Here is an 18,519-nt window from a genome sequence, read left to right as displayed (position 1 = left end):
TTCCCCCCTCACCCCCCCCCCCATTACAATATTGAACTAGTGTTGTATCTCTTCCAAATTGTCATTAAACTGAACAACATTGTAATGGGGGGAGGGGGGAAATTAATGGCAACTTGCTTTTTGGTTGAGAGAATTGGTAGACTTGCTGTACGTAACTGGAAATCTGGTTAGACTTCAAAAAAAGTCTCCCAATATTTTTTCCAAGATTGTGGCTCGCACTCGCCTCCCTCGTCAGTCGTCAGGCAGACTGGAGACATTCGTCTCGCCCCCCGGAAACTTTTAGGCAAAGCTAAAAATTGGGTAATAGCCTAATAGGTATTACACTAAAATTCCTGAAATAAAGGCTGCGAGAAAATTGAAATAATTTGTGGCAGTTGTCTTAACTATAAAGAACAAAAATGTAAATTTCATTTCATTTCAAAATTAACATTTTCGATAAAAATTCAAAATTGCAAGTCTACCCACAATCCTGAGCGGTCATTGCCCGCCATATTTTTATTGATTTATTCAACTTTCGTTTGTTTATAAAATGTCTTCATCGTAAACGGCGTGTTTACAAATCGTTTAAAAAACCGAAAATATAGTCGAGTTATCCAATTCTATTCTCGCTGGAATGGATCGATCTATATATCTGCAATCGACTGAGTATCGTGCTTGCGATCGCTTGCTTTTGTTGGGGTAGTTTCCGTTGATATGCTAAATTTAGCAACATGTCATTTACTGTCCGCAGAGTTGAGGATCCAACAATATATGTAAGAAGAAACATTAGGCCTGATGTATTTGGTGAGTGTAACATGTTATATTGGCCTTACATTCATCACGTGCTCTTGCTTTAGTATGCAATTGTCTAGAAGTGTTGCAAACAGATGGATGATCAATCACGACTTCATTCTATGTGATTTTTGTTGATGGATCATTGTCTGGTTGAATAAAACTTTTAAATTCTTTTTGGCGGCCAATTTTAGTCACGCAAATTGTAGTTAACTACGGATTTTGAGACCGATTTGGACAAATTGTTTACTACAAACTATATTTATGCATCAGGCAGTCCGTCAATGACTGAATGTGAACCCCCTTTATTGACCTGTTTGGCATTAGACCATATCAGAATACTAGTTATGTATCATGACTTTGTGTGATGTTGTTATTTGTTGGAAATTTCAAGGTACATAAGTTTTTTGTGCCTCTCTCTTAAGCTTGAGCTAGTTAGCAGAGTTGTTCAAGGCCTCGTCCCACCTTCAGATCATGCTGGGTTCGATCCCCCCAATGCACTGAGTTTTCATTCTTTTATTTCTTTCTGTGATTTAATTTAAGTTTTAACAATGCCATTTGGTAGAATGAGGCCTGAAAATTATACAAAAAAAATTTCATTTAGTTATTTTAGAGTTAGGAGTGGGTACTTTCTAGTTTTCTCAAAATAATACATGATCCTGTCTGATATGGTCTAATACCCACTTCTTAGCTCATGTTGCGTGGTGATGATCAACATATTTGCTTCAATTTAGGCATATCAAGTGCTTGGGATAATATTGCTGACATTAAACAATCAGTAAGTAATTACAATTCAAATTTTTGGTTGATCTCTGAGAGACAAAATGATTGTGCACTGATCAATATGATATACCATATATATCAATGTCAATTGTTGTGTCATCAAACTTGTATATCCTGGTTAAATTATAGCTACCGTATATTTTAGAAAACTTGATAGACCTTTTAAATAGTCAGTCGTGTGTCTTACATGTGTATGTGACACTGTCTTTCAGCTAAGCAGACTAGAAGATGACGTTGTAGCTGCAAAAAAATGGCCAAAAGTGGCCAAAAACATTCATTCTTCGGATGGCAAAGTTTTAAAAGAAATTTCAAGTGAAAAACAACAGTTTGGAAAAGTGACTCGCTTTCAACTTTTGGACAATACTGCATCAAAAGCGGAGGCAAGGAAACCTAAGGCTGATTGGTCAAAGGTTTCAGATATTTCATCTATTCCCAAAGCAGGTTACTCCAACCTGAATCGAGGTAAGAATTAGATGGGTTGTTATAATTTGGTTCTATAAATGTATTAGAAAAAAAAAGATTATTTAGTGTTTTCAATATAATGTGATCAAATGAAATCAAACTTGCTGATCATTATTAGGGTCATTATTGAAACCTATTTTACTGCTCTCATATGGTACGTATGTTATTGTTTAACCTAACAGAAAAAGATGGCTATTCACCAACACGTTACACATATGGTGTGTCAAAGCCTGGAAATATTCACAGTGAACGACCGACTTATTTTGAGACAACCACAATCCACCCAACTGTTCTTAATGATCCGCCATCAAGCAAGGATAGCTCATTTGCTAATACAACTGTCAATAGTTCATCATCACAACAGTTCAGTGTAACATCATCACCATCATTTCATGGCAAGACAGTTTTAGCAAGAAATGAAGGTATAAAAGTAAAAATGAATTTGACATTGAGTAATTGAATTTATGAAGCCTTAATTGTTTATGTCCTGGCATATGCTTCCATAATGCATCAACAAAAAGACAGATCCATTTCACATTAACATTACTAGTTGATAAAAACTGGCATTTATTTGTGTAGCTGGTCTGCAGAAGATCAAGGAGAAGGTTCAAAAACAAAAGGCAATGCTTTCAAAACAGAAAGACAAAGGTTTGGGTGAGCTCATTTCTTCATCAAAAGTCTTTATTTATTGACAAACAATGTTGTATAAAAATGTATGCACTACAGAAATGCAAGGCAGGAAAAATACAAAAATATTAAACATAATCCATTTTAAACACATTACCAGGTGGTCGAAGACTACATGAAAGTAATGATCATGTGAGTATGTCAGATGAACCATGTGACCAGAATGATGTAAAGTTTTCTTTACCACTGAAAAGAAAGGTTGGCACAATTTCTGCATCTGGACCAACATACAAAGGTACATATAATGGAAGATTTGCCTGTCCTGTGTTATAGAAATGAAACCAACAAACAGGTGATAACTTAGCATTTTTTGCTTACAGTATGTGTGATTTCTTTGTAGGTTTTAATGCTGTCTCAGAACCAAAGCAGAAAAAGGTTGAAAATAAGAAACAAGCAGTTCAAACAAAAATTCCCAAGGATACCAAAAACAAGGTGTTGTTGAAACCTCATCAAAAACAGGAGGGAAAAAATGCCAAAGGTATGGAAATTTCATAGAGTGAAAATTAATCAGAGGCTACAAAGCTCAAATCTCCTATGACAGCTAGGTTCACTGCCAGAGAGCTTTATAGTCACTAATCATTCTCAACTGCTTCTGGTTACAAATTCTGCTTGATCTATCATTAACCCCTCTGACCTTATTGATCGTTAGGCAAAATGACGAGAATTATTGGCTCTAAAAGGCAACAAGAAGTTATAACTACAACATCTTGGCGAGATGGTCATGCGAATGTAAAACGATTATTAAACGCTAAAAAAGCCAAAACAGCTGATAAAGAAACTAAGAAAACATTGCCTGGGCCTGCAACAGAAAGAACGGAGAAAGGTTGGCAAATTGCAAAACTGGCTGCCAAATAACTAGTTTCGGTTCTGCATCTTTTATAAAGACGACATTCTGAACTGAATTCATAATCACATTCATCATGTTTTTTTTCAGGTCCATTAAAGAATGACAGGAAAAATGCAACATTTCAAGTTTGTTCGCAATCTGATGATGAAATCAGCGAAGGACGTTTATCTTCAGATGATGATGTCATTGAACGCTTCAATGCAAAAATTGAAAAGTTTGAGGCTGAGAAAGATGTGTCAGAGGTTAAAGATGAAACATATAAACCTTCAGGTTGGTCGCTTTTGCCTTCAACTAAACAAATCTTTCCTTTGAGTCTGACAAAATGATTTTGCTTAACAGAAAATGTTAGCATAGATTCTGATGAGGAAAATATAAAAGACATTTTGTCTAAAGAAGCAAAAAGTATGCTCGCTGATCTTGCACAGGATAGCTCAGGTATGACTACGAATGATAGGTTTATTTTAACATTAGTTTGTTTAGCTACGCTCGGAAATCTATTCTGGAAGATATGCAAAAATACTTATTGTTTAGAAGGTGATGAAGAGCGGAAGTGTAGCCCTTCAAAAAAGAACACTTTAAAAAGGAAGAAAGCACAACCGACTCGAAAACCAACCGAAGGTAGTGTATACACTTCATAGCTATAAAATGAAATGTATTCATGGGAAAATGTATTCATAGGGGAATGAATAACCAGTGACATCAAACATTTTCATTTTTCATTTAGATACATTTCCGAAAGGGAAAACTCGCCATTACGACCAGGCCGAAGTTCAGGTACAGTACAGTGTATTCGTATTTCTTTTACACTTTCTTATATATTTGTATTTCATAAATCCTGTTATCACCTACTGTGTAAACATTTTAACACTGGATCAAAAATGATATTTTTCAAGAAATACATGGCCCATCAGCTGGCGGAGCGTAAGAAGAAACAAAAACAAGAAAAGATTCAGAAAAAGAAAAGAGAAGAAGAGAAACAACAACGTTTGAAGGTGCCTGAAATATTCCTTGCCACGTCGTAAAGGTTTCTTTTAAATGGTACGACCGTATTGCTGAAGGAAATACTTTTACGTTTGTTTATAGGACTTGTACGAGAGGCAGAAGAAGAGTTTTGCACCAGCAAAGAAAGACAAGCGACTTGGAAAGACTTTCTCATTTGGAAATTTTGACATCAATATACCAGGACAGGAAAGAATTGATCCTGAAGAAGACAATGAAGAATATATAAACGTAAGAAAAAATGAAATAAAGAGTTCTGGCTAATTCTTATTAGAGGTCCAGTAGATGTCATTCCTTTTTAAAAAAATTTCTTACTGTTTGCTTCCAGGATAATCAGGTTGTCCAGAAATCAACGCAAAACGAGTCAGACAAGGAAAACAAAGGTTCACAACTCATCTTATTATAGTATAATGTTCATTTTAGATTTGTTCCCTAATAAAAACTCGTGTTATGATGTTTTACGAAATCTCATTTAAATTCCAGCGATTAATGACATAAGTAATGAACCGTTATCTGAGCCATGCAGTGACGACGACGGTGACGTCACATTAACAGGAGATATATCAACCAATCAGACATCAGAAGAAACATCACGTCACAGTTCGCTAGGACCAAGTAAGATTCAATTTATGAATGCTCACAGTTCACTAAAAACTTTGGTCATATAGGATTAATAATTAGGCATAAAATGCCTTCTTCACTTGTTTTCAATTATTTCAATACATTAAATGAAATAATTCTTTTTTTGTAGTTTTACCTCCAGAACCCAGTGAGGCTCCATTAGATCAACGAGTCAAGCGGCTCACTGCTCTCCAGGCTACGGCGCTCGCCCTTCAGTCGCGCCTGCAGACACATGCGTTACGTCTCAGCGGTGGTACGGAAGGAGCTGTTTCTCAACCTGCTGTCGAAGTTTCAGCACAACCGAAAGCCAGGGAGACTGGATTCCAGGGAATATTACCAGGTTTGTATTTTGTATTAGACTTCTTGTTACTCTTGTTACTACCGTCGTTACGAATGACAATCGTTTGCCAAACCATAAATAATCCATCAATCTTTGTAGGCGTTGCAAATATCAGACAACAGGCCGATGAAAATGAAAAACAGGTTTTTCAACTTCTTTATTCATTTAAACGATATTTTATAACACTGGATACCTTTATCAGTTTTTAATCTCTTTCTCCTCGTGGTGTGTTTAAATATTTCTCTCTTGTTTTCAAGTCTACCAGAGCGGCGGCAGCGACTACAATTCAAGCAGCATACCGCGGACACACGGTGAGGAAGAGAAATGAATGGAATGAGAGAAAAACCACACAACACTCGAGACGAAACACAACCCAAACGATAGGTGGAGAAAATAATGCTCGTGATATGTCACGTGAAGGTAATGTTGAAGCAAGCTTGTTCCCAGGACCTTCTCTCCGACTGAACATAGAGGAACCTCGGTTCTCTGAAGGCTCATCTGATGAGGGATCCATCCAGTTTACAAATATTCGGCCGTTTTATGGAACAGAAACATTGAATAACGACCTGAAGGTTTGTTGTTGGTTTTTATTCATTGGTTGACGATTACCCTGTAAATAAACACCGTACGATTGAGGAAAATATATTATTTTTCCAGCGTTCTCCCGCGAAGCAAGAAAGGAAATTCCAACTGGATGACCTCAGAACACGGTCTAACTTTCTTCGTAATGGTATGCTGTATTTTTCTGTTATTACCTTTTTCCAATTTGGTGCGATCTTTAATGTCGTGTGTATATTCTGCATAGATATCACCACATCTCATCTCACGGCTCCAACTGTTCACTACGAGCCAAGAGGAGACAGGTACTTTTGTGAAATAGTTGTAGGAAAAATATGATAATTTTCAACGAGACACTTATACCTCTATTTATTCTTGATGTCACATTTCAAGGTTTAGTGTTATGAACATTTTTTCTCGTCGACATCCAACGTTACCAATTGACGGTAAGATGAACGTCTTTTATAATTTTATAGTTTTTAAACTGCTCTCTTTCGTATTGTGTTATGTTATTGTCTAAGACATTATGAACACAAAGACAATAACTCACAAAAAATAAATTTATAGATATTTTAAACGATGAGCCAGGCTCTGAGACTGCCAGTTTATTGGAGGTCGACAGAAGGAAAAGTCCTGATCAAAATATTGAATATGACGATGACTTTACAGATGTCGACATTTCTTCTGTGACAACAGAGGGGGATTTAAAGAAGGTTGTTTTTTTTTTGTTTCCAAGTGTGTACTTTTGGGGTTACTTTTTTTTGTTTCTATGCTTGTTAACTACGTTCTAGATTCATTCAATGCTCTTTTGGTCTCGCTTTTGTTTGTCTCTTCTTCAGAGTATCGTATTAACATAGAATCTGTATTTTTAGGATGCATCAAAAGCTGGAACCTACTCAGAATGTTTTGAAACAGACGAAGACGTCGATAAAACGAACACAGAGACGAAGACTAAGTCTGGTCGTTCGACTTCTGGTCGTTCGACTTCAGAAGGAAGAGATAACGTTTTATTCACAGAAGTTGATGTTGAAAAGAAACAGTTATCGGAACGAGAGAAGCGAAACAGAGTCTCGCCATTGCATGAAAATGACCACATATTAAGCTCAAACGAGAAAGATGGTTTTGTTATTCCTTCAACTAGGGTGAGTGCAGAGAAGCATACAGGCTTAGCCAGAAAGTCGTTTTTACCGACGGCAAAATCCTATGATTTTTTTTTCTTTCAGCAACACCGTACTAGGTCCAGCCCCTCTATTTCTCCGTCGGAGGAAAATGAACCAATCAGACGTCGGGTTTACATCCCTCGACCCATGGACCGTACTGGCGGCAACAGGCTCTCTCCAGACTCCTTACAACGAAAGCTCACGGCTGAGATCAATTTATTGGAAAATGTCGAGGATTCGGTACGTCAAGTAAACGACATTGAAAGGACCAGAGCTGTTTCATTAGCACAACAAGAGACCGTGTCATTGGCACAAATACTCAAGGTACAAATATACAACTGTCAATCATCGTATACTAGGCGTTAGTTCGCTGACAAGATTTGATTAATCTCCAACGCAACCACACCTAATATTTGCTCACGGGCCACTAAATCGTACCACTCCTCTTTCTCATTTTTATTTTATTTAAATAAAACTGGAAACATTTACATACCTTGTGACATTCTCAGGCGAAACAACAAACACATGAACACGAGATGCATCATTTAAGGCTGAAAGCGAAGGAAGAAGCAATCCAGGCTGCCAGAGAGCTAGAGAAGGTAGAAAAATATTTCTATGTTTGAATGCTACACTATCGTAATTCTTTTATTCTAGTCATAAATACTGTAATTTTACGTCGTCTTTTCCACTCCAGACTCGACAGGCAGCGGCAATGGCAGCCTCATCAGCTGCTGAAAGACTTGCAGAGGTAAAGTTTTCAAAAAATGTAATTCCTTGCGTATTCTTTTATTTAGCAAAAGTACATTTAATTCTTAGGTCCAAAGTGAGGCGATAAAAACAAACGCAGAACATTCCAGGAAGTACATAGAAGAGGTATGACGAATTGGTAATCATTTCACGTTGTCGTGAAACTACTGAAAATAACCCAACAGAAAGCATTCCTTCCCTGTAGGAAGAAACAAGAGGGGGTAGCGTGGCTTTTTCCAACACGAATACTTACTATGATTGAAGGAGTTTCTGACGAGCTATATAGAAATCTGTACATTTATGCTTTTTAAAGCTATTTTAAACTTTGTTATTTCTAGGCAACAAAGATGACGTCAGATCTCCTAACTAACACCTCTAATCAACTTGCGGAATTTTGTAAAAACGTGACAAGCACAACAAGCGCAGCAGTTGAAGGTCTGCACAAGACAAAACGACCAACTACGACACTTGTCGAACGTGCTACAAGTATCAGCGAAGGCCACGCGATGAATTCCGAACATAGCACGAGTGATGATCGAACTCGCACGGGTGATGAGCATACACGCACACGTGATGTCATTTCTAACCAATCAAAATCATTTGAAAGTTTATCTTCCGTAGCGTCACCACGTCAAGCGGGTGGTTACTCAAGCGACGAGTTTGATTCGTATGCAAGGTTAGTACGTTAGCAAGTGTCGACTACAGAACGCTTTATTGTATTTAGATAATGGAGTGGTGCCAGTGAAGTGGCACAAAGACATGTCTTATCGTTGACTATCTCTCTTCTAGTCAAACAGCAAGGAATGACGGTTCCGATGTAAAATCAGCAATCACAGATCATGCCTCATTAACAGCAGAGAGCATCGCCGAAGATCTCCCAGAGAAAAGTGTGTCCGAAGAGGATACGACAATTCACGAAGATGATACGACAGTGAACGACGATTCTGACTTACGAGATGGATCATTACCAAGGGAACGCTCAAGAAGAAATCATGGCTCGGGTAGGAACTTCATGAGCGAAATTCTGAAAACAAATGAATATAAAGATCTTCCCGGATCGTTTCGTTCTTTTACTGTATCTTAACCCAGTTTAACAAATCATCACGCTTTTGTTTTTGCAATATGCAATGATACAGTGGCGTTGTAAATGATGACTAAATTATTATTTGATGTTTCTAGTATCATCAATCCTCGACTATAGTTCACAATTTGACGATTCTTCACATCCGCCAACGGACGAAGATATCGATTTCAATTTTCTTTTGCCATCGAGAGAACATCGAAGGAAAAGCATGAATAGAATTAAGGTTTGACATTTCTGGTTTTGGCATTTTTAATGTGTGCAAAGCGGCAAGCTTGTAAAAATAACCTCTCTCTCTCTCTCTCTCTCTCTCTTTCCATATTTAGGATATTTCATTCAGTGAAGAAAAAAGAAAGGTACTTGAAAATTATTGTTGAAAAATGTACATCCAGGAGTATGTTGCGGAGTATCTACTTGATACCAATGTTTTACATTACGAGCCTTAATCAGTCGCACGAGTTGTGTATATAATATTGAGGAATATCTTCAAGGAATAGTCCGCATTCTTAGCCTGAATTAAACACGGTTCTTATTTCTTCAAGGAGAAATCACATCGTACGCCATTTGAAAGCGACGACTCTTTCGGTAAATTCACCGTTGACATGATCCAACAATACGTGCACGAGGAAGAGGTACGAACGAAACATCAAGCAGCCATCTTGAGATTACGAGAGAAGTCTCTGAAAGACAAGACTAAGGCTGAACTGCAATGGCTAGAACAGATGAAGAAACAATCACGTGATAAAGGATCTGATGACGTGATGCCGTCAATAAAAAAGCGGGAAAGAGGAATCAGGATGAAACATAAAGCAGAGAAGGTTTGATTTCTGATCAAAACTTGATTTGACATGTCATTTTGGATTAATGATGATTTTCGTTTCGGCGTAAACAAACTATTATTCTGACTGAAGTGCCGCTGGAAGTGTTCTGAATTCGTTCTCATGTTTCATTTCTCAGGAGGAGATAAAGTGTTTGAAAGCTGCAAATAGAGCTGCAAGTTTTCAACGACGTTTTATGATTTATCAACAACAAGAAATACGACGACTACATCAGGCCACACTGAATATCCGGGAGAAAATCCAGAAAGATCCGTCAAAAAAAGACCGCAGTTCACGTTCGGTGAGTATAGTCAAGACAGCTTACTCGTCATTTCCATTATTTAGAAATGGTTTTTCCTATCACATTGGTCGCTTACCACAGGTGCATGTCTCTCATCTCAGCAGTCATAAAGCGACTTGTGTATTTCCGTGTAGTTATCCCACCGTTGATATAATCTTATATAGTTTATATACAAATTCCTCTACTTCAGCCATCACAGAGTCACCCCAGGACATCTTCTCCAGTTAAAAAGCAGGACACGCAATCCACGCCATCGAGCCGCTCAAAATCGAAACCTGACCACTCAGCCAAGAGTATATCAGAGGATATCAGTGGTGATCATGGGTCATCTCATATATCCCCTAATAACACTGCGTCGTCCTTTCCATCATACAGCACTCCAAAGTCGGAGGATGAGACCCAGGGACGACGAAGCGCCGCAGGGCGAGGTGAAGAAGAACCTTCCAGTATTCTTCAACTGTTGAGGTATGTTTTTTTATGTCAGTCCAGAAAAATAAAAGCGCCGTCTATACCATTCATTCAATAAGAACCTGACTTAGGTTTAGGAACGTCAAAGACAACATGAAAATGACGAATAAATGGCGTGCAGGTCAATACATGGCCGCATCACGTAATTTATTCGCCATTCACGTCGTCTTTGACGTTTCCGTTCTCGTGCTAAATCGTCCTAAAAATCAACAGAAAACGGTCTTAAAATCAGTGGTACCCAGGGTAGCGCAGCACTCAGATCTCTGTATTATAGGATTTAATATCAGATTGTCTATTGTTATTACTATTTTTACCCAAAAGTAAAGAGCAATGAAAAACTCTTTCGTTTGCGGAATTTGATCTTAGTAGAACCAATATAAGTGACATTTTTACACGCGGCGGTAATGATGAAAAACTCTAAAGTTACAATTCAATTTTAATTTGAAACCATATCAGATCTTTGCTTTAGCCACGCACACTTCCTAGATATTTGAATAAAAAAATTGGACACTTTGTAAAGCCGCAAACCACCCACTGCTTTTTAACAACAACAAATTACACAAAGAGGAATTAATGAAGCACATCGATAATAACATTACGTAATCGTAAACTTAAGTTCTTGAGCAAATGTCCAAATATTTAGTATTAACCTTGACAAAAACCAAAACTTTTTAGCCGGTATGCTTGATGTGATTTTACAAATAAGTTTATCATTTTTGCTCCGTCGTTTTTTAAGGACCGTGGTTTTGAATTTTCTCGCCAAAAATCACAGCTAAATATAGTCAGTTGGCATACTAATGAGAGTAAAATTCCACAGATTCTATATTGTGAAATTATTGCGCGGTGGCCTATAGCCCCGGTTGCTTGATCTCAAAATGGTTTCAGCACATGTTTCTGTGCTACAATTACACTAAAGTTAATTTATACGTTATTCTGTGAAGTTGGGAGTGAAAACGCGTAACATTTGGATAAAACTACTAAATATTTGATATTTTACTGTCTGAAATGTCATGCTCAGACTTTCCTCAATACCGAAGGTAAGCTTTCGTTGTTAGTAAAACAGCCTTTAAGACTCCATTACGTCAACAGTACTTGCAATGTTCACCAAATTTTAATCCTACGAAAGCCTTAAAAATTAATGTGTAAATTGGGTGTTAAACTATAACCGATTACACAAGCATTAGTAAATTCATATGATGATAGCCAATCTGTTAGTAAATATAAATGTTAAATCGTCAACATCATTTGCCTACTGAAAATATAGTCATGCAAATGTCGGGGTAATAGTGAAGCGTAATACAATTTTATCACATATATCCGCTTATAAATCTTTTACATTGTCAGTAGTTTTGCCAAAGTACAAGCGTGTTTTTATATTTTTACTAAATTTTTAATTTCAAATAATCTACGTTAATAACAAGGGATTTGGAGGAATAAGTGCAGAAATATCGTGCAAATATTTGTCATAGTGGGAATATACGATTGCGGAGACAAAATTATTTTCCGCAACGGATCAGAGAATTGTTGCTTGTATTAGCAGTTCGTTTGTTATGCAAATTTCTAAATTACTGACGATGGGGAAAATATTACTAAGACAACAACTGTACGATTTTAGTCACGAAATACGCTGTTTACTGATCTAAATAGCAGTGGAATAACACAACGACCATTTGATTATGTCAACGGAAATAAATGTCGTTCAAAAAGTAACCTGTAGCATAAGGAAGAAACGTCGTGTTTGAAATAAATTTTTTTGTTTTGTTCAGCACCGTTGATGGTCAGGTTGCCCCTAATCAAAGTGAAGAACTTGTCAAGATCCACAAGATGTTATTAGAGAGACAACAGAAGTTAGTCAAAGATGAATCAGACGTCAACAGTATGTTACAGAAAGTCACGGAAATGTTGAAGAATCAGAGGAATCTCAGCCAATCAGCAGCCGCTATTTCCAACGCTGGCCAATCAGGAAGCTCTGTTTCTACTGGCGGCCGATCAAAGGTTGCTATTTCGGAAGCCAGCGAATCAAAACTCTCAAACGACACGGGTGGGAAAAGCCCGAGCGAGCAGTCAATACCGGAAGAGATTTCACGCACGGCAAAATCAGTTACGGACGAAGCAAAGACGGAGAGTGCCGAAAGAACGGCAAATGATTACGATAACGCTACGTTTGAATCCGATGACAGTACGCCGCGATCACGACGATCTATGACATCACAGCATATGACGTCACAAAATGGTGAAGCGAATGTTGAGGACGAGATACTTTCGTTGACTGGTAAGGTTATATCATATTATAGAAAGAATTCCTGAATACCAAGGCCACGCGTCTTTAAAATCTTAATGCATCAAATGGGATATTCTCTGTTCCGTTCTTTTAAGCAACATCGTCATTGTCCTCATTAGAAAAAAATCTAGAAAATTCAGCCTCACCTATTCAGTAATTAACAATGTCTCTTTTCTTAGAAACTTCTGACCAGAGTGACGTTGAGGAAAGAGTAAGAAGGTTAAATGAGGTATTAGAGAAAGAAAAAAAGAAAGCGGAGCTGCTCGAGAGAAAAAAGCAAAAAATTAAACGAAGTGTCATGAAGAAAGAAGCCCTGAAACTTGAGATAGAAATAAAGGTTTGTTTCATCCAAATCCAGCCATATTCCTAAAAACTTAGAAATTGTCTGAGATATATGTAGATAATTCATATCTGAGGTGCCGTCAATTTAAATCGCAACTCCCCTTTTTTTAAAAAAGAGTGAAGATGGAGAGTCATATCTAGCTGTAAAGCTGTTTTCAAAAATTATATTTCGTGTACTTCTAGAATACAAGAGATGATATTCATCGAAAATTAGCTGAGATCAAGACCGCGTCTGCCGGTGCGCAGAAAACATCCCCGGTGTCAAATGAGAATATCTCAATCCGCTCTAAAAAAGGACAAACATCACAGAAGCCAACTGGTTATACTACGCCATTGTCCAGTCAAACTTCACCAAGGTCTGACAGGTGGAGTGATGGTAAAGAAAGAAATGTTAGGTCGTGGGGTGAGTCTTCATCATCGCATGAGGTAGAGGAATCGTTTATTGAGGTTATTGATGATGATGAATGCTCAAAGACAAACGATGGGAAAAGACGAAGTTGGTCAGAAATATCCAGAGTCTCAGCACAGAGTGATGAAACAGACATTCCAGAAGAATTGCCATCTAAAGAGAAAGAAGAATCGATTGTTGAAATCATAGATGTTTCCATTCCTGATGTAGAGATGAGAGGTGCACAAAATGATTCAGACCCAGAAAAAACAATAACAAATAAGACGTCAAAAATACCACCTTCGGATGCAAAGCGACCCACGTTTGAATCAGAACCTCCGGTTTCTCCTCCTGGCGACTCCTCTGATATCCTGGAAGACGTTTCTGAACATTCGCAGAGTACGACAAGCGTCCCCGAACAAGTGCCGAGCATTGCCGAAGATGAGGCGAGTAAAAGTTCCGAAATTCCAGAGGAAATTTCTGAGAGGTCGTACACACCCATACCAAGTGATGAAAGTATCTCGGAGGAATACTCGAAAGTCGCTAAAGATACTCATTCAAAAGCATCTGGCTTTTCACATTCACCGAAAAGCAGCAAAGATATCAGTTCAAAAACTGCAAACTTTTCTTACGGAGATGATACTTTCGAGTACACTGAACCAGGCGGTAGTATTGGTCTCGAAATCAAAACATCACCTGAAAAGTCACGAAGTATTTCAGAGCATTTGACGGGCCCTGCCGAGGAAAGTCCGAGCGTTCCCAATGAACGTTCCTATACGGAACCTGAAAGTGACAAATCTGACCGATTGTCAAGTAGTGACCGTCTCAAGAAGCAGTCTCAAAGTGACGCTGAGAAAAATCTAACCAAAAACACCCGAGGGCGTAGCGAAGATTCGGACGATAGTTTGTCTTCCGAGATAACGATTTCTGAAAGAAGTATCACGTCATCTAGATCAACAACTAAGGTTGAAAAATCAAGAAATTATGAACAAGATACGACAGTAAAACCAACAGTTCCTAAAATGCAGTCAACAAGAATAGAGGAGCAACGAAGGTTATCTCATGAACATGATGAAACTCAATCCTCTCCAAGAGTCGATTCGACCGAAAGCCGTTCAGAGTCCCCGTCGATCGCCGAAGATATTGTTAGTAATCATGAAGATGAGTCGGAAGGTGGAAGTTTCAGAGACGAGTTGATTGAAGGGAGAAAAGAAGATGAAATTAAAGAGATGGACAAAATTGGACAAGAACCAAATTTAGAAGAAACTGGAGTAAAAAACATTACTTTAGATGAAATAAACAATGAATTTAGAGTGGACGAAAGTGGATTATTGGATCAGGCAGCATCAGATAAACATGGCTTAAATGAGGTGAAACAGGGCGTTTGTGAAGATGGCCAGAAAGTCCTTTCATCGCCGGAAAGTGTCGCTGATGTCTCGCCAGTTCTCAAACGTAATGAAGACAGCAGATCGCACAGCTCGCGGTCATCACAACTTGGCACGAACAAGATCGAGTATTCCAAAGACTCTGGGGATGAGATCCAATATTCTGACGATTTCGATGATGCCAGTATTCCTGAAGAAATCTCGGAAATTGATGAAGAACTTGCAGACGATGCCAGCAACGATGAGGACTCTGCAAAGTTTATAACCAACAACAAAACCACGGAGGATGATCAGGACACACGGGGGCTTGGATACGAGTTACGTGAACATGAAAGTGAATATGATGAAAACACGAATAAGTTACATTCTCAACATGTGCTTGATAACATCACTAATGACTTATATAAAAATATTGTAGCTGACTCTCTGAATACAATGAAGAACTTAACCAAACAATCGGATGGACAAGAACAAAGTGAAACGAACCAACAAAATAGAAAGACTTTAACTAAAGCAGTTTCCACACTTAGCAAAAATCTCGTCGATAGGGAAGGATCCATTGGTGCAAACATGGTTGAAAGTGGTGATGCAAGACGTTCTAGCGGAGGACATATTTGTACGGATGTTATTACTGAAAGTCCGGATACAAAAACAAACAAAGTCGGTATTCATGATGATGATAGTGGTGATGAGGTGGTATATGTGGATAAATATGTTAGTCGTACAGATACGATCACAGATGGACAAATAGATACAAAGAGTGAAACAGGTCAGGTTAGGAAAGAGCAACCAGGAACATTTATCGCTACTGCAGGGGTCACCCTCGAAGATGATACAGATAGGGTGAAAAGTGGTAAAACAGAGACGGCAAGGAACCAAGGAAATACCACTATTGATAATATTACCAAAGACTTACTGGCGGATGCAATCATGCAAATGATTGAAATAAAACGATATAAAAATGAGAGAAATGCCAGATTGGCGGAAGCGGTGGAAAACAAAGCGTCAGAAGCTGCAACTGCGCGAACTTTACCTGAGTTGTCTCCAAGTAAGGAAATTGTTCAAAAAACGACGTCCACAGAGAATATTCCGGAGATTAAATCCCAGATTGCCGATGAAACTGCGGTAAATAACGCCCTGATGATCGCGAAAACAAACCAAATTTTAAACGAAGATGCTTTGAGAAGTATAGATGATGACATTGCAGGACTTTTAGGTACACCTCTTGATGATGAGGATGAATTTCCTGTAAATGTTACAAACTTCAGCGCTGATGCAACGTCTGATAATGAACTACCCGAGTATAGTCCCATGATTGCCGTTCCACATAACATAGAAGAACTAATACCGATGGTTAACTCTACTGTTGATGTTTTGCTTGAACAACGCCGATTGGGGATGCCGCTGAATGACTGCATACCGACGGCTCATTTCCTATCAGGAGAAACTGAAAACGATTCAGAGTGTGTCAGCATTCAATCATATCGACATCTTGTTTTTGATCTGACAAAAGAAGTTGTTATCGACACTATTTCTCAAAATGAACCAGCCACGCAACCTCCGTGGGCTAAGACGAAATGGAAAAGCGGGCAAAAATTATCACGAAATTTTAAGCGGTGGAAAAGCGATGAAGACATACGCGCGGCCGTCCTTGAACGAGTCACGAATATAATTGGACTGGGAGCTCCACGAGCAACAATGGCGACGTTACCGCGCAAGACACCTGTTCGCGGGAATAAGAAGGATAATGTGGACGCTATTCTAATTGAAGAACTGAGACAGGAGGAACCATTATGGACCGACTATCAAGAGGATGAAACAAATGTCAAATTTCAAGTTGCAGACGCCATTTTGAATATGTTATTAGAAGACACAGCGCGTGTATTTAGTGCTATTCAAGCAAAGACAAATGTGCCTGATAATGTACTTGTTGTTTAGGTTGACGTAAGTCCACATAATTTAGGAGCATTCCATTTTGGAAGCAACATAAAACGTGATGATGTAGTTTGATATTTAGGTTGGGGTAAATAGTTTTCGATTTGTTACTTTATATTGTTAGTTATCCCGGGAGTAATATAAACGCCAAGTTTTATTGGCTTCGCTGCTGACAATTTTGCCTGTTGTGTTGACGTTATAGTTCATACTATAGTGAGTTGTGGTTGTCATGCATTGTGCATGCAAAAAAAGTTACTGTTACATGGTAGCTTATTGTAGGGGCAGAAAAACTAGAATGAAATGTGTTAGGAAAAGATAAGCATTATATTGTAAATCTTGAAATATTTCTGTAAATAATATTGTTTCAAAAAAAAAAAGTAGTGTGTATTGAGAAGATTTTTTGAAGGGAGAAAAAGACAGAAGCAGGGTCGAGCCTGTTTGGTTTCCCCGTAATGGTTCCTTGAACCTTCTTTCCTTGTAAAGGCTAGTTTCCACTCAGGAAAATTCTCCTTTGGATCGGACAGGACAGGAAAGTTTCCTTTGTATAAACGCCGCCTGAGAACTCACCGACAAAGGAAATTTTCCTGTCCGTTCCGATCCAAAGGAGATTTTTCCTGAGTGGAAACTAGCCTTAAACATGTATCAGAATAACCTGTGCATGAAAAACTCTCAGGTTGAATGTAGAATTACAAACAACATTTTTTAATTAATACGCAGTAACTAACCAAGTTAATGTTCCCTCTTTGTTTTCTATATGAATATTTCGCGCCATCTATCATAACCGTACTGTATGTAGAATGTTTTAAATTCTTACCGATGTTTTAGGTAGTTTGACTTTGTCTTTCATTTTAAACGTTCAACCCACTGGCTCACAATTAGTCAAATAGTCCACTGATTCGTCGTTTTCTTCTTTCTAAATTTCAAAACGTAAGATATTTTAAATCAATGTGTTCCACTTGCAATTCACCAAAGTTTATGTTTTTTCGAGTGTTCGTAAAGTTAAATATTGAATAAATCAAACAGCTGCGCTTATTTGTCTACGCTTAGTGCTTAAAACCTGCAATTTATTGGTAGTGTTTACTGTCTATAGTGATTTAAAAAGCGAAATACACTCGTTTCACCTTATGGCGACAAGGAACAGACCGTGCAGATAGCAAACTGTAAGGTTTACTGACTCGAAACTTTGAATTACCGATATTAAAGTTTAAAGTTATCTAATAATTTTTGTAGAAAACGATTGTAGAGAGTGTGGGGCATCTTGAAACACATAAAAAGACCCTCGCCGCATTATAAGCAAAACCGCCTTCTATTTATTTATCCATTGCCATAGAACTTTCCCGTCCAAACACACGAGTATCGAGATTCCGACAAACCTATGGAACCAGAGTAACAGAATGATTATCTTAACATATTTACGAGATCTTTTTTGGTACATTCATCTTTTTACAGACGACTTTCCATTCCCCAATACGAATTAAGGCTATGAAGTAAACCATTTACGTTATTTGATCATCGACACACGATAACTTTGAACATATTATAAAT

General features: G+C 38.0%; 1 protein-coding gene across 3 annotated transcripts; it reads left to right on the top strand.

The window, feature by feature from the left end:
- Window positions 1–497: 497 nt before the first annotated feature.
- LOC114533642 (centrosome-associated protein 350-like) lies at window positions 498–17,434 on the top strand. Of its 3 annotated transcripts, none has more exons than XM_028555219.1 (38): window positions 498–783; window positions 1,506–1,549; window positions 1,767–2,016; window positions 2,199–2,438; window positions 2,596–2,664; window positions 2,804–2,938; window positions 3,044–3,181; window positions 3,353–3,526; window positions 3,638–3,820; window positions 3,890–3,985; window positions 4,082–4,168; window positions 4,275–4,324; window positions 4,444–4,542; window positions 4,634–4,780; window positions 4,878–4,932; window positions 5,033–5,164; window positions 5,301–5,510; window positions 5,610–5,653; window positions 5,768–6,082; window positions 6,168–6,240; window positions 6,316–6,373; window positions 6,462–6,514; window positions 6,636–6,781; window positions 6,941–7,210; window positions 7,292–7,552; window positions 7,738–7,827; window positions 7,923–7,976; window positions 8,045–8,101; window positions 8,314–8,651; window positions 8,765–8,976; window positions 9,155–9,282; window positions 9,383–9,412; window positions 9,599–9,874; window positions 10,014–10,175; window positions 10,366–10,640; window positions 12,410–12,915; window positions 13,104–13,261; window positions 13,450–17,434. In XM_028555219.1, exons 1-38 carry the CDS (start codon window positions 711–713, stop codon window positions 16,975–16,977), a joined length of 9,216 nt encoding a protein of 3,071 aa, XP_028411020.1. In that variant the 5' UTR covers window positions 498–710; the 3' UTR covers window positions 16,978–17,434. The 3 variants fall into 3 exon arrangements, with proteins under 3 accessions (XP_028411020.1, XP_028411019.1, XP_028411018.1); XM_028555218.1 differs by having other exon boundaries at window positions 2,596–2,670; window positions 4,085–4,168; XM_028555217.1 differs by having other exon boundaries at window positions 2,596–2,670.
- Window positions 17,435–18,519: the final 1,085 nt, after the last annotated feature.

The sequence above is a fragment of the Dendronephthya gigantea genome, unplaced genomic scaffold, assembly GCF_004324835.1.
Source record: "Dendronephthya gigantea isolate DGI-Jeju-01 unplaced genomic scaffold, DenGig_1.0 000093F, whole genome shotgun sequence".
In the NCBI taxonomy this organism is placed as follows: domain Eukaryota; kingdom Metazoa; phylum Cnidaria; class Anthozoa; order Malacalcyonacea; family Nephtheidae; genus Dendronephthya; species Dendronephthya gigantea.
This window is presented reverse-complemented; position numbering and strand designations above follow the sequence as displayed.

Bases quoted from the DNA above. Each gene is read 5' to 3' on its own strand.
- LOC114533642 (XM_028555217.1), top strand. From the start codon at position 711: ATGTCATTTACTGTCCGCAGAGTTGAGGATCCAACAATATATGTAAGA. The intron at 3,821-3,889 runs GTTGGTCGCTTT...TTTGCTTAACAG, and splicing joins TGAAACATATAAACCTTCAG to AAAATGTTAGCATAGATTCT. The intron at 9,875-10,013 runs GTTTGATTTCTG...TTCATTTCTCAG, and splicing joins TGAAACATAAAGCAGAGAAG to GAGGAGATAAAGTGTTTGAA.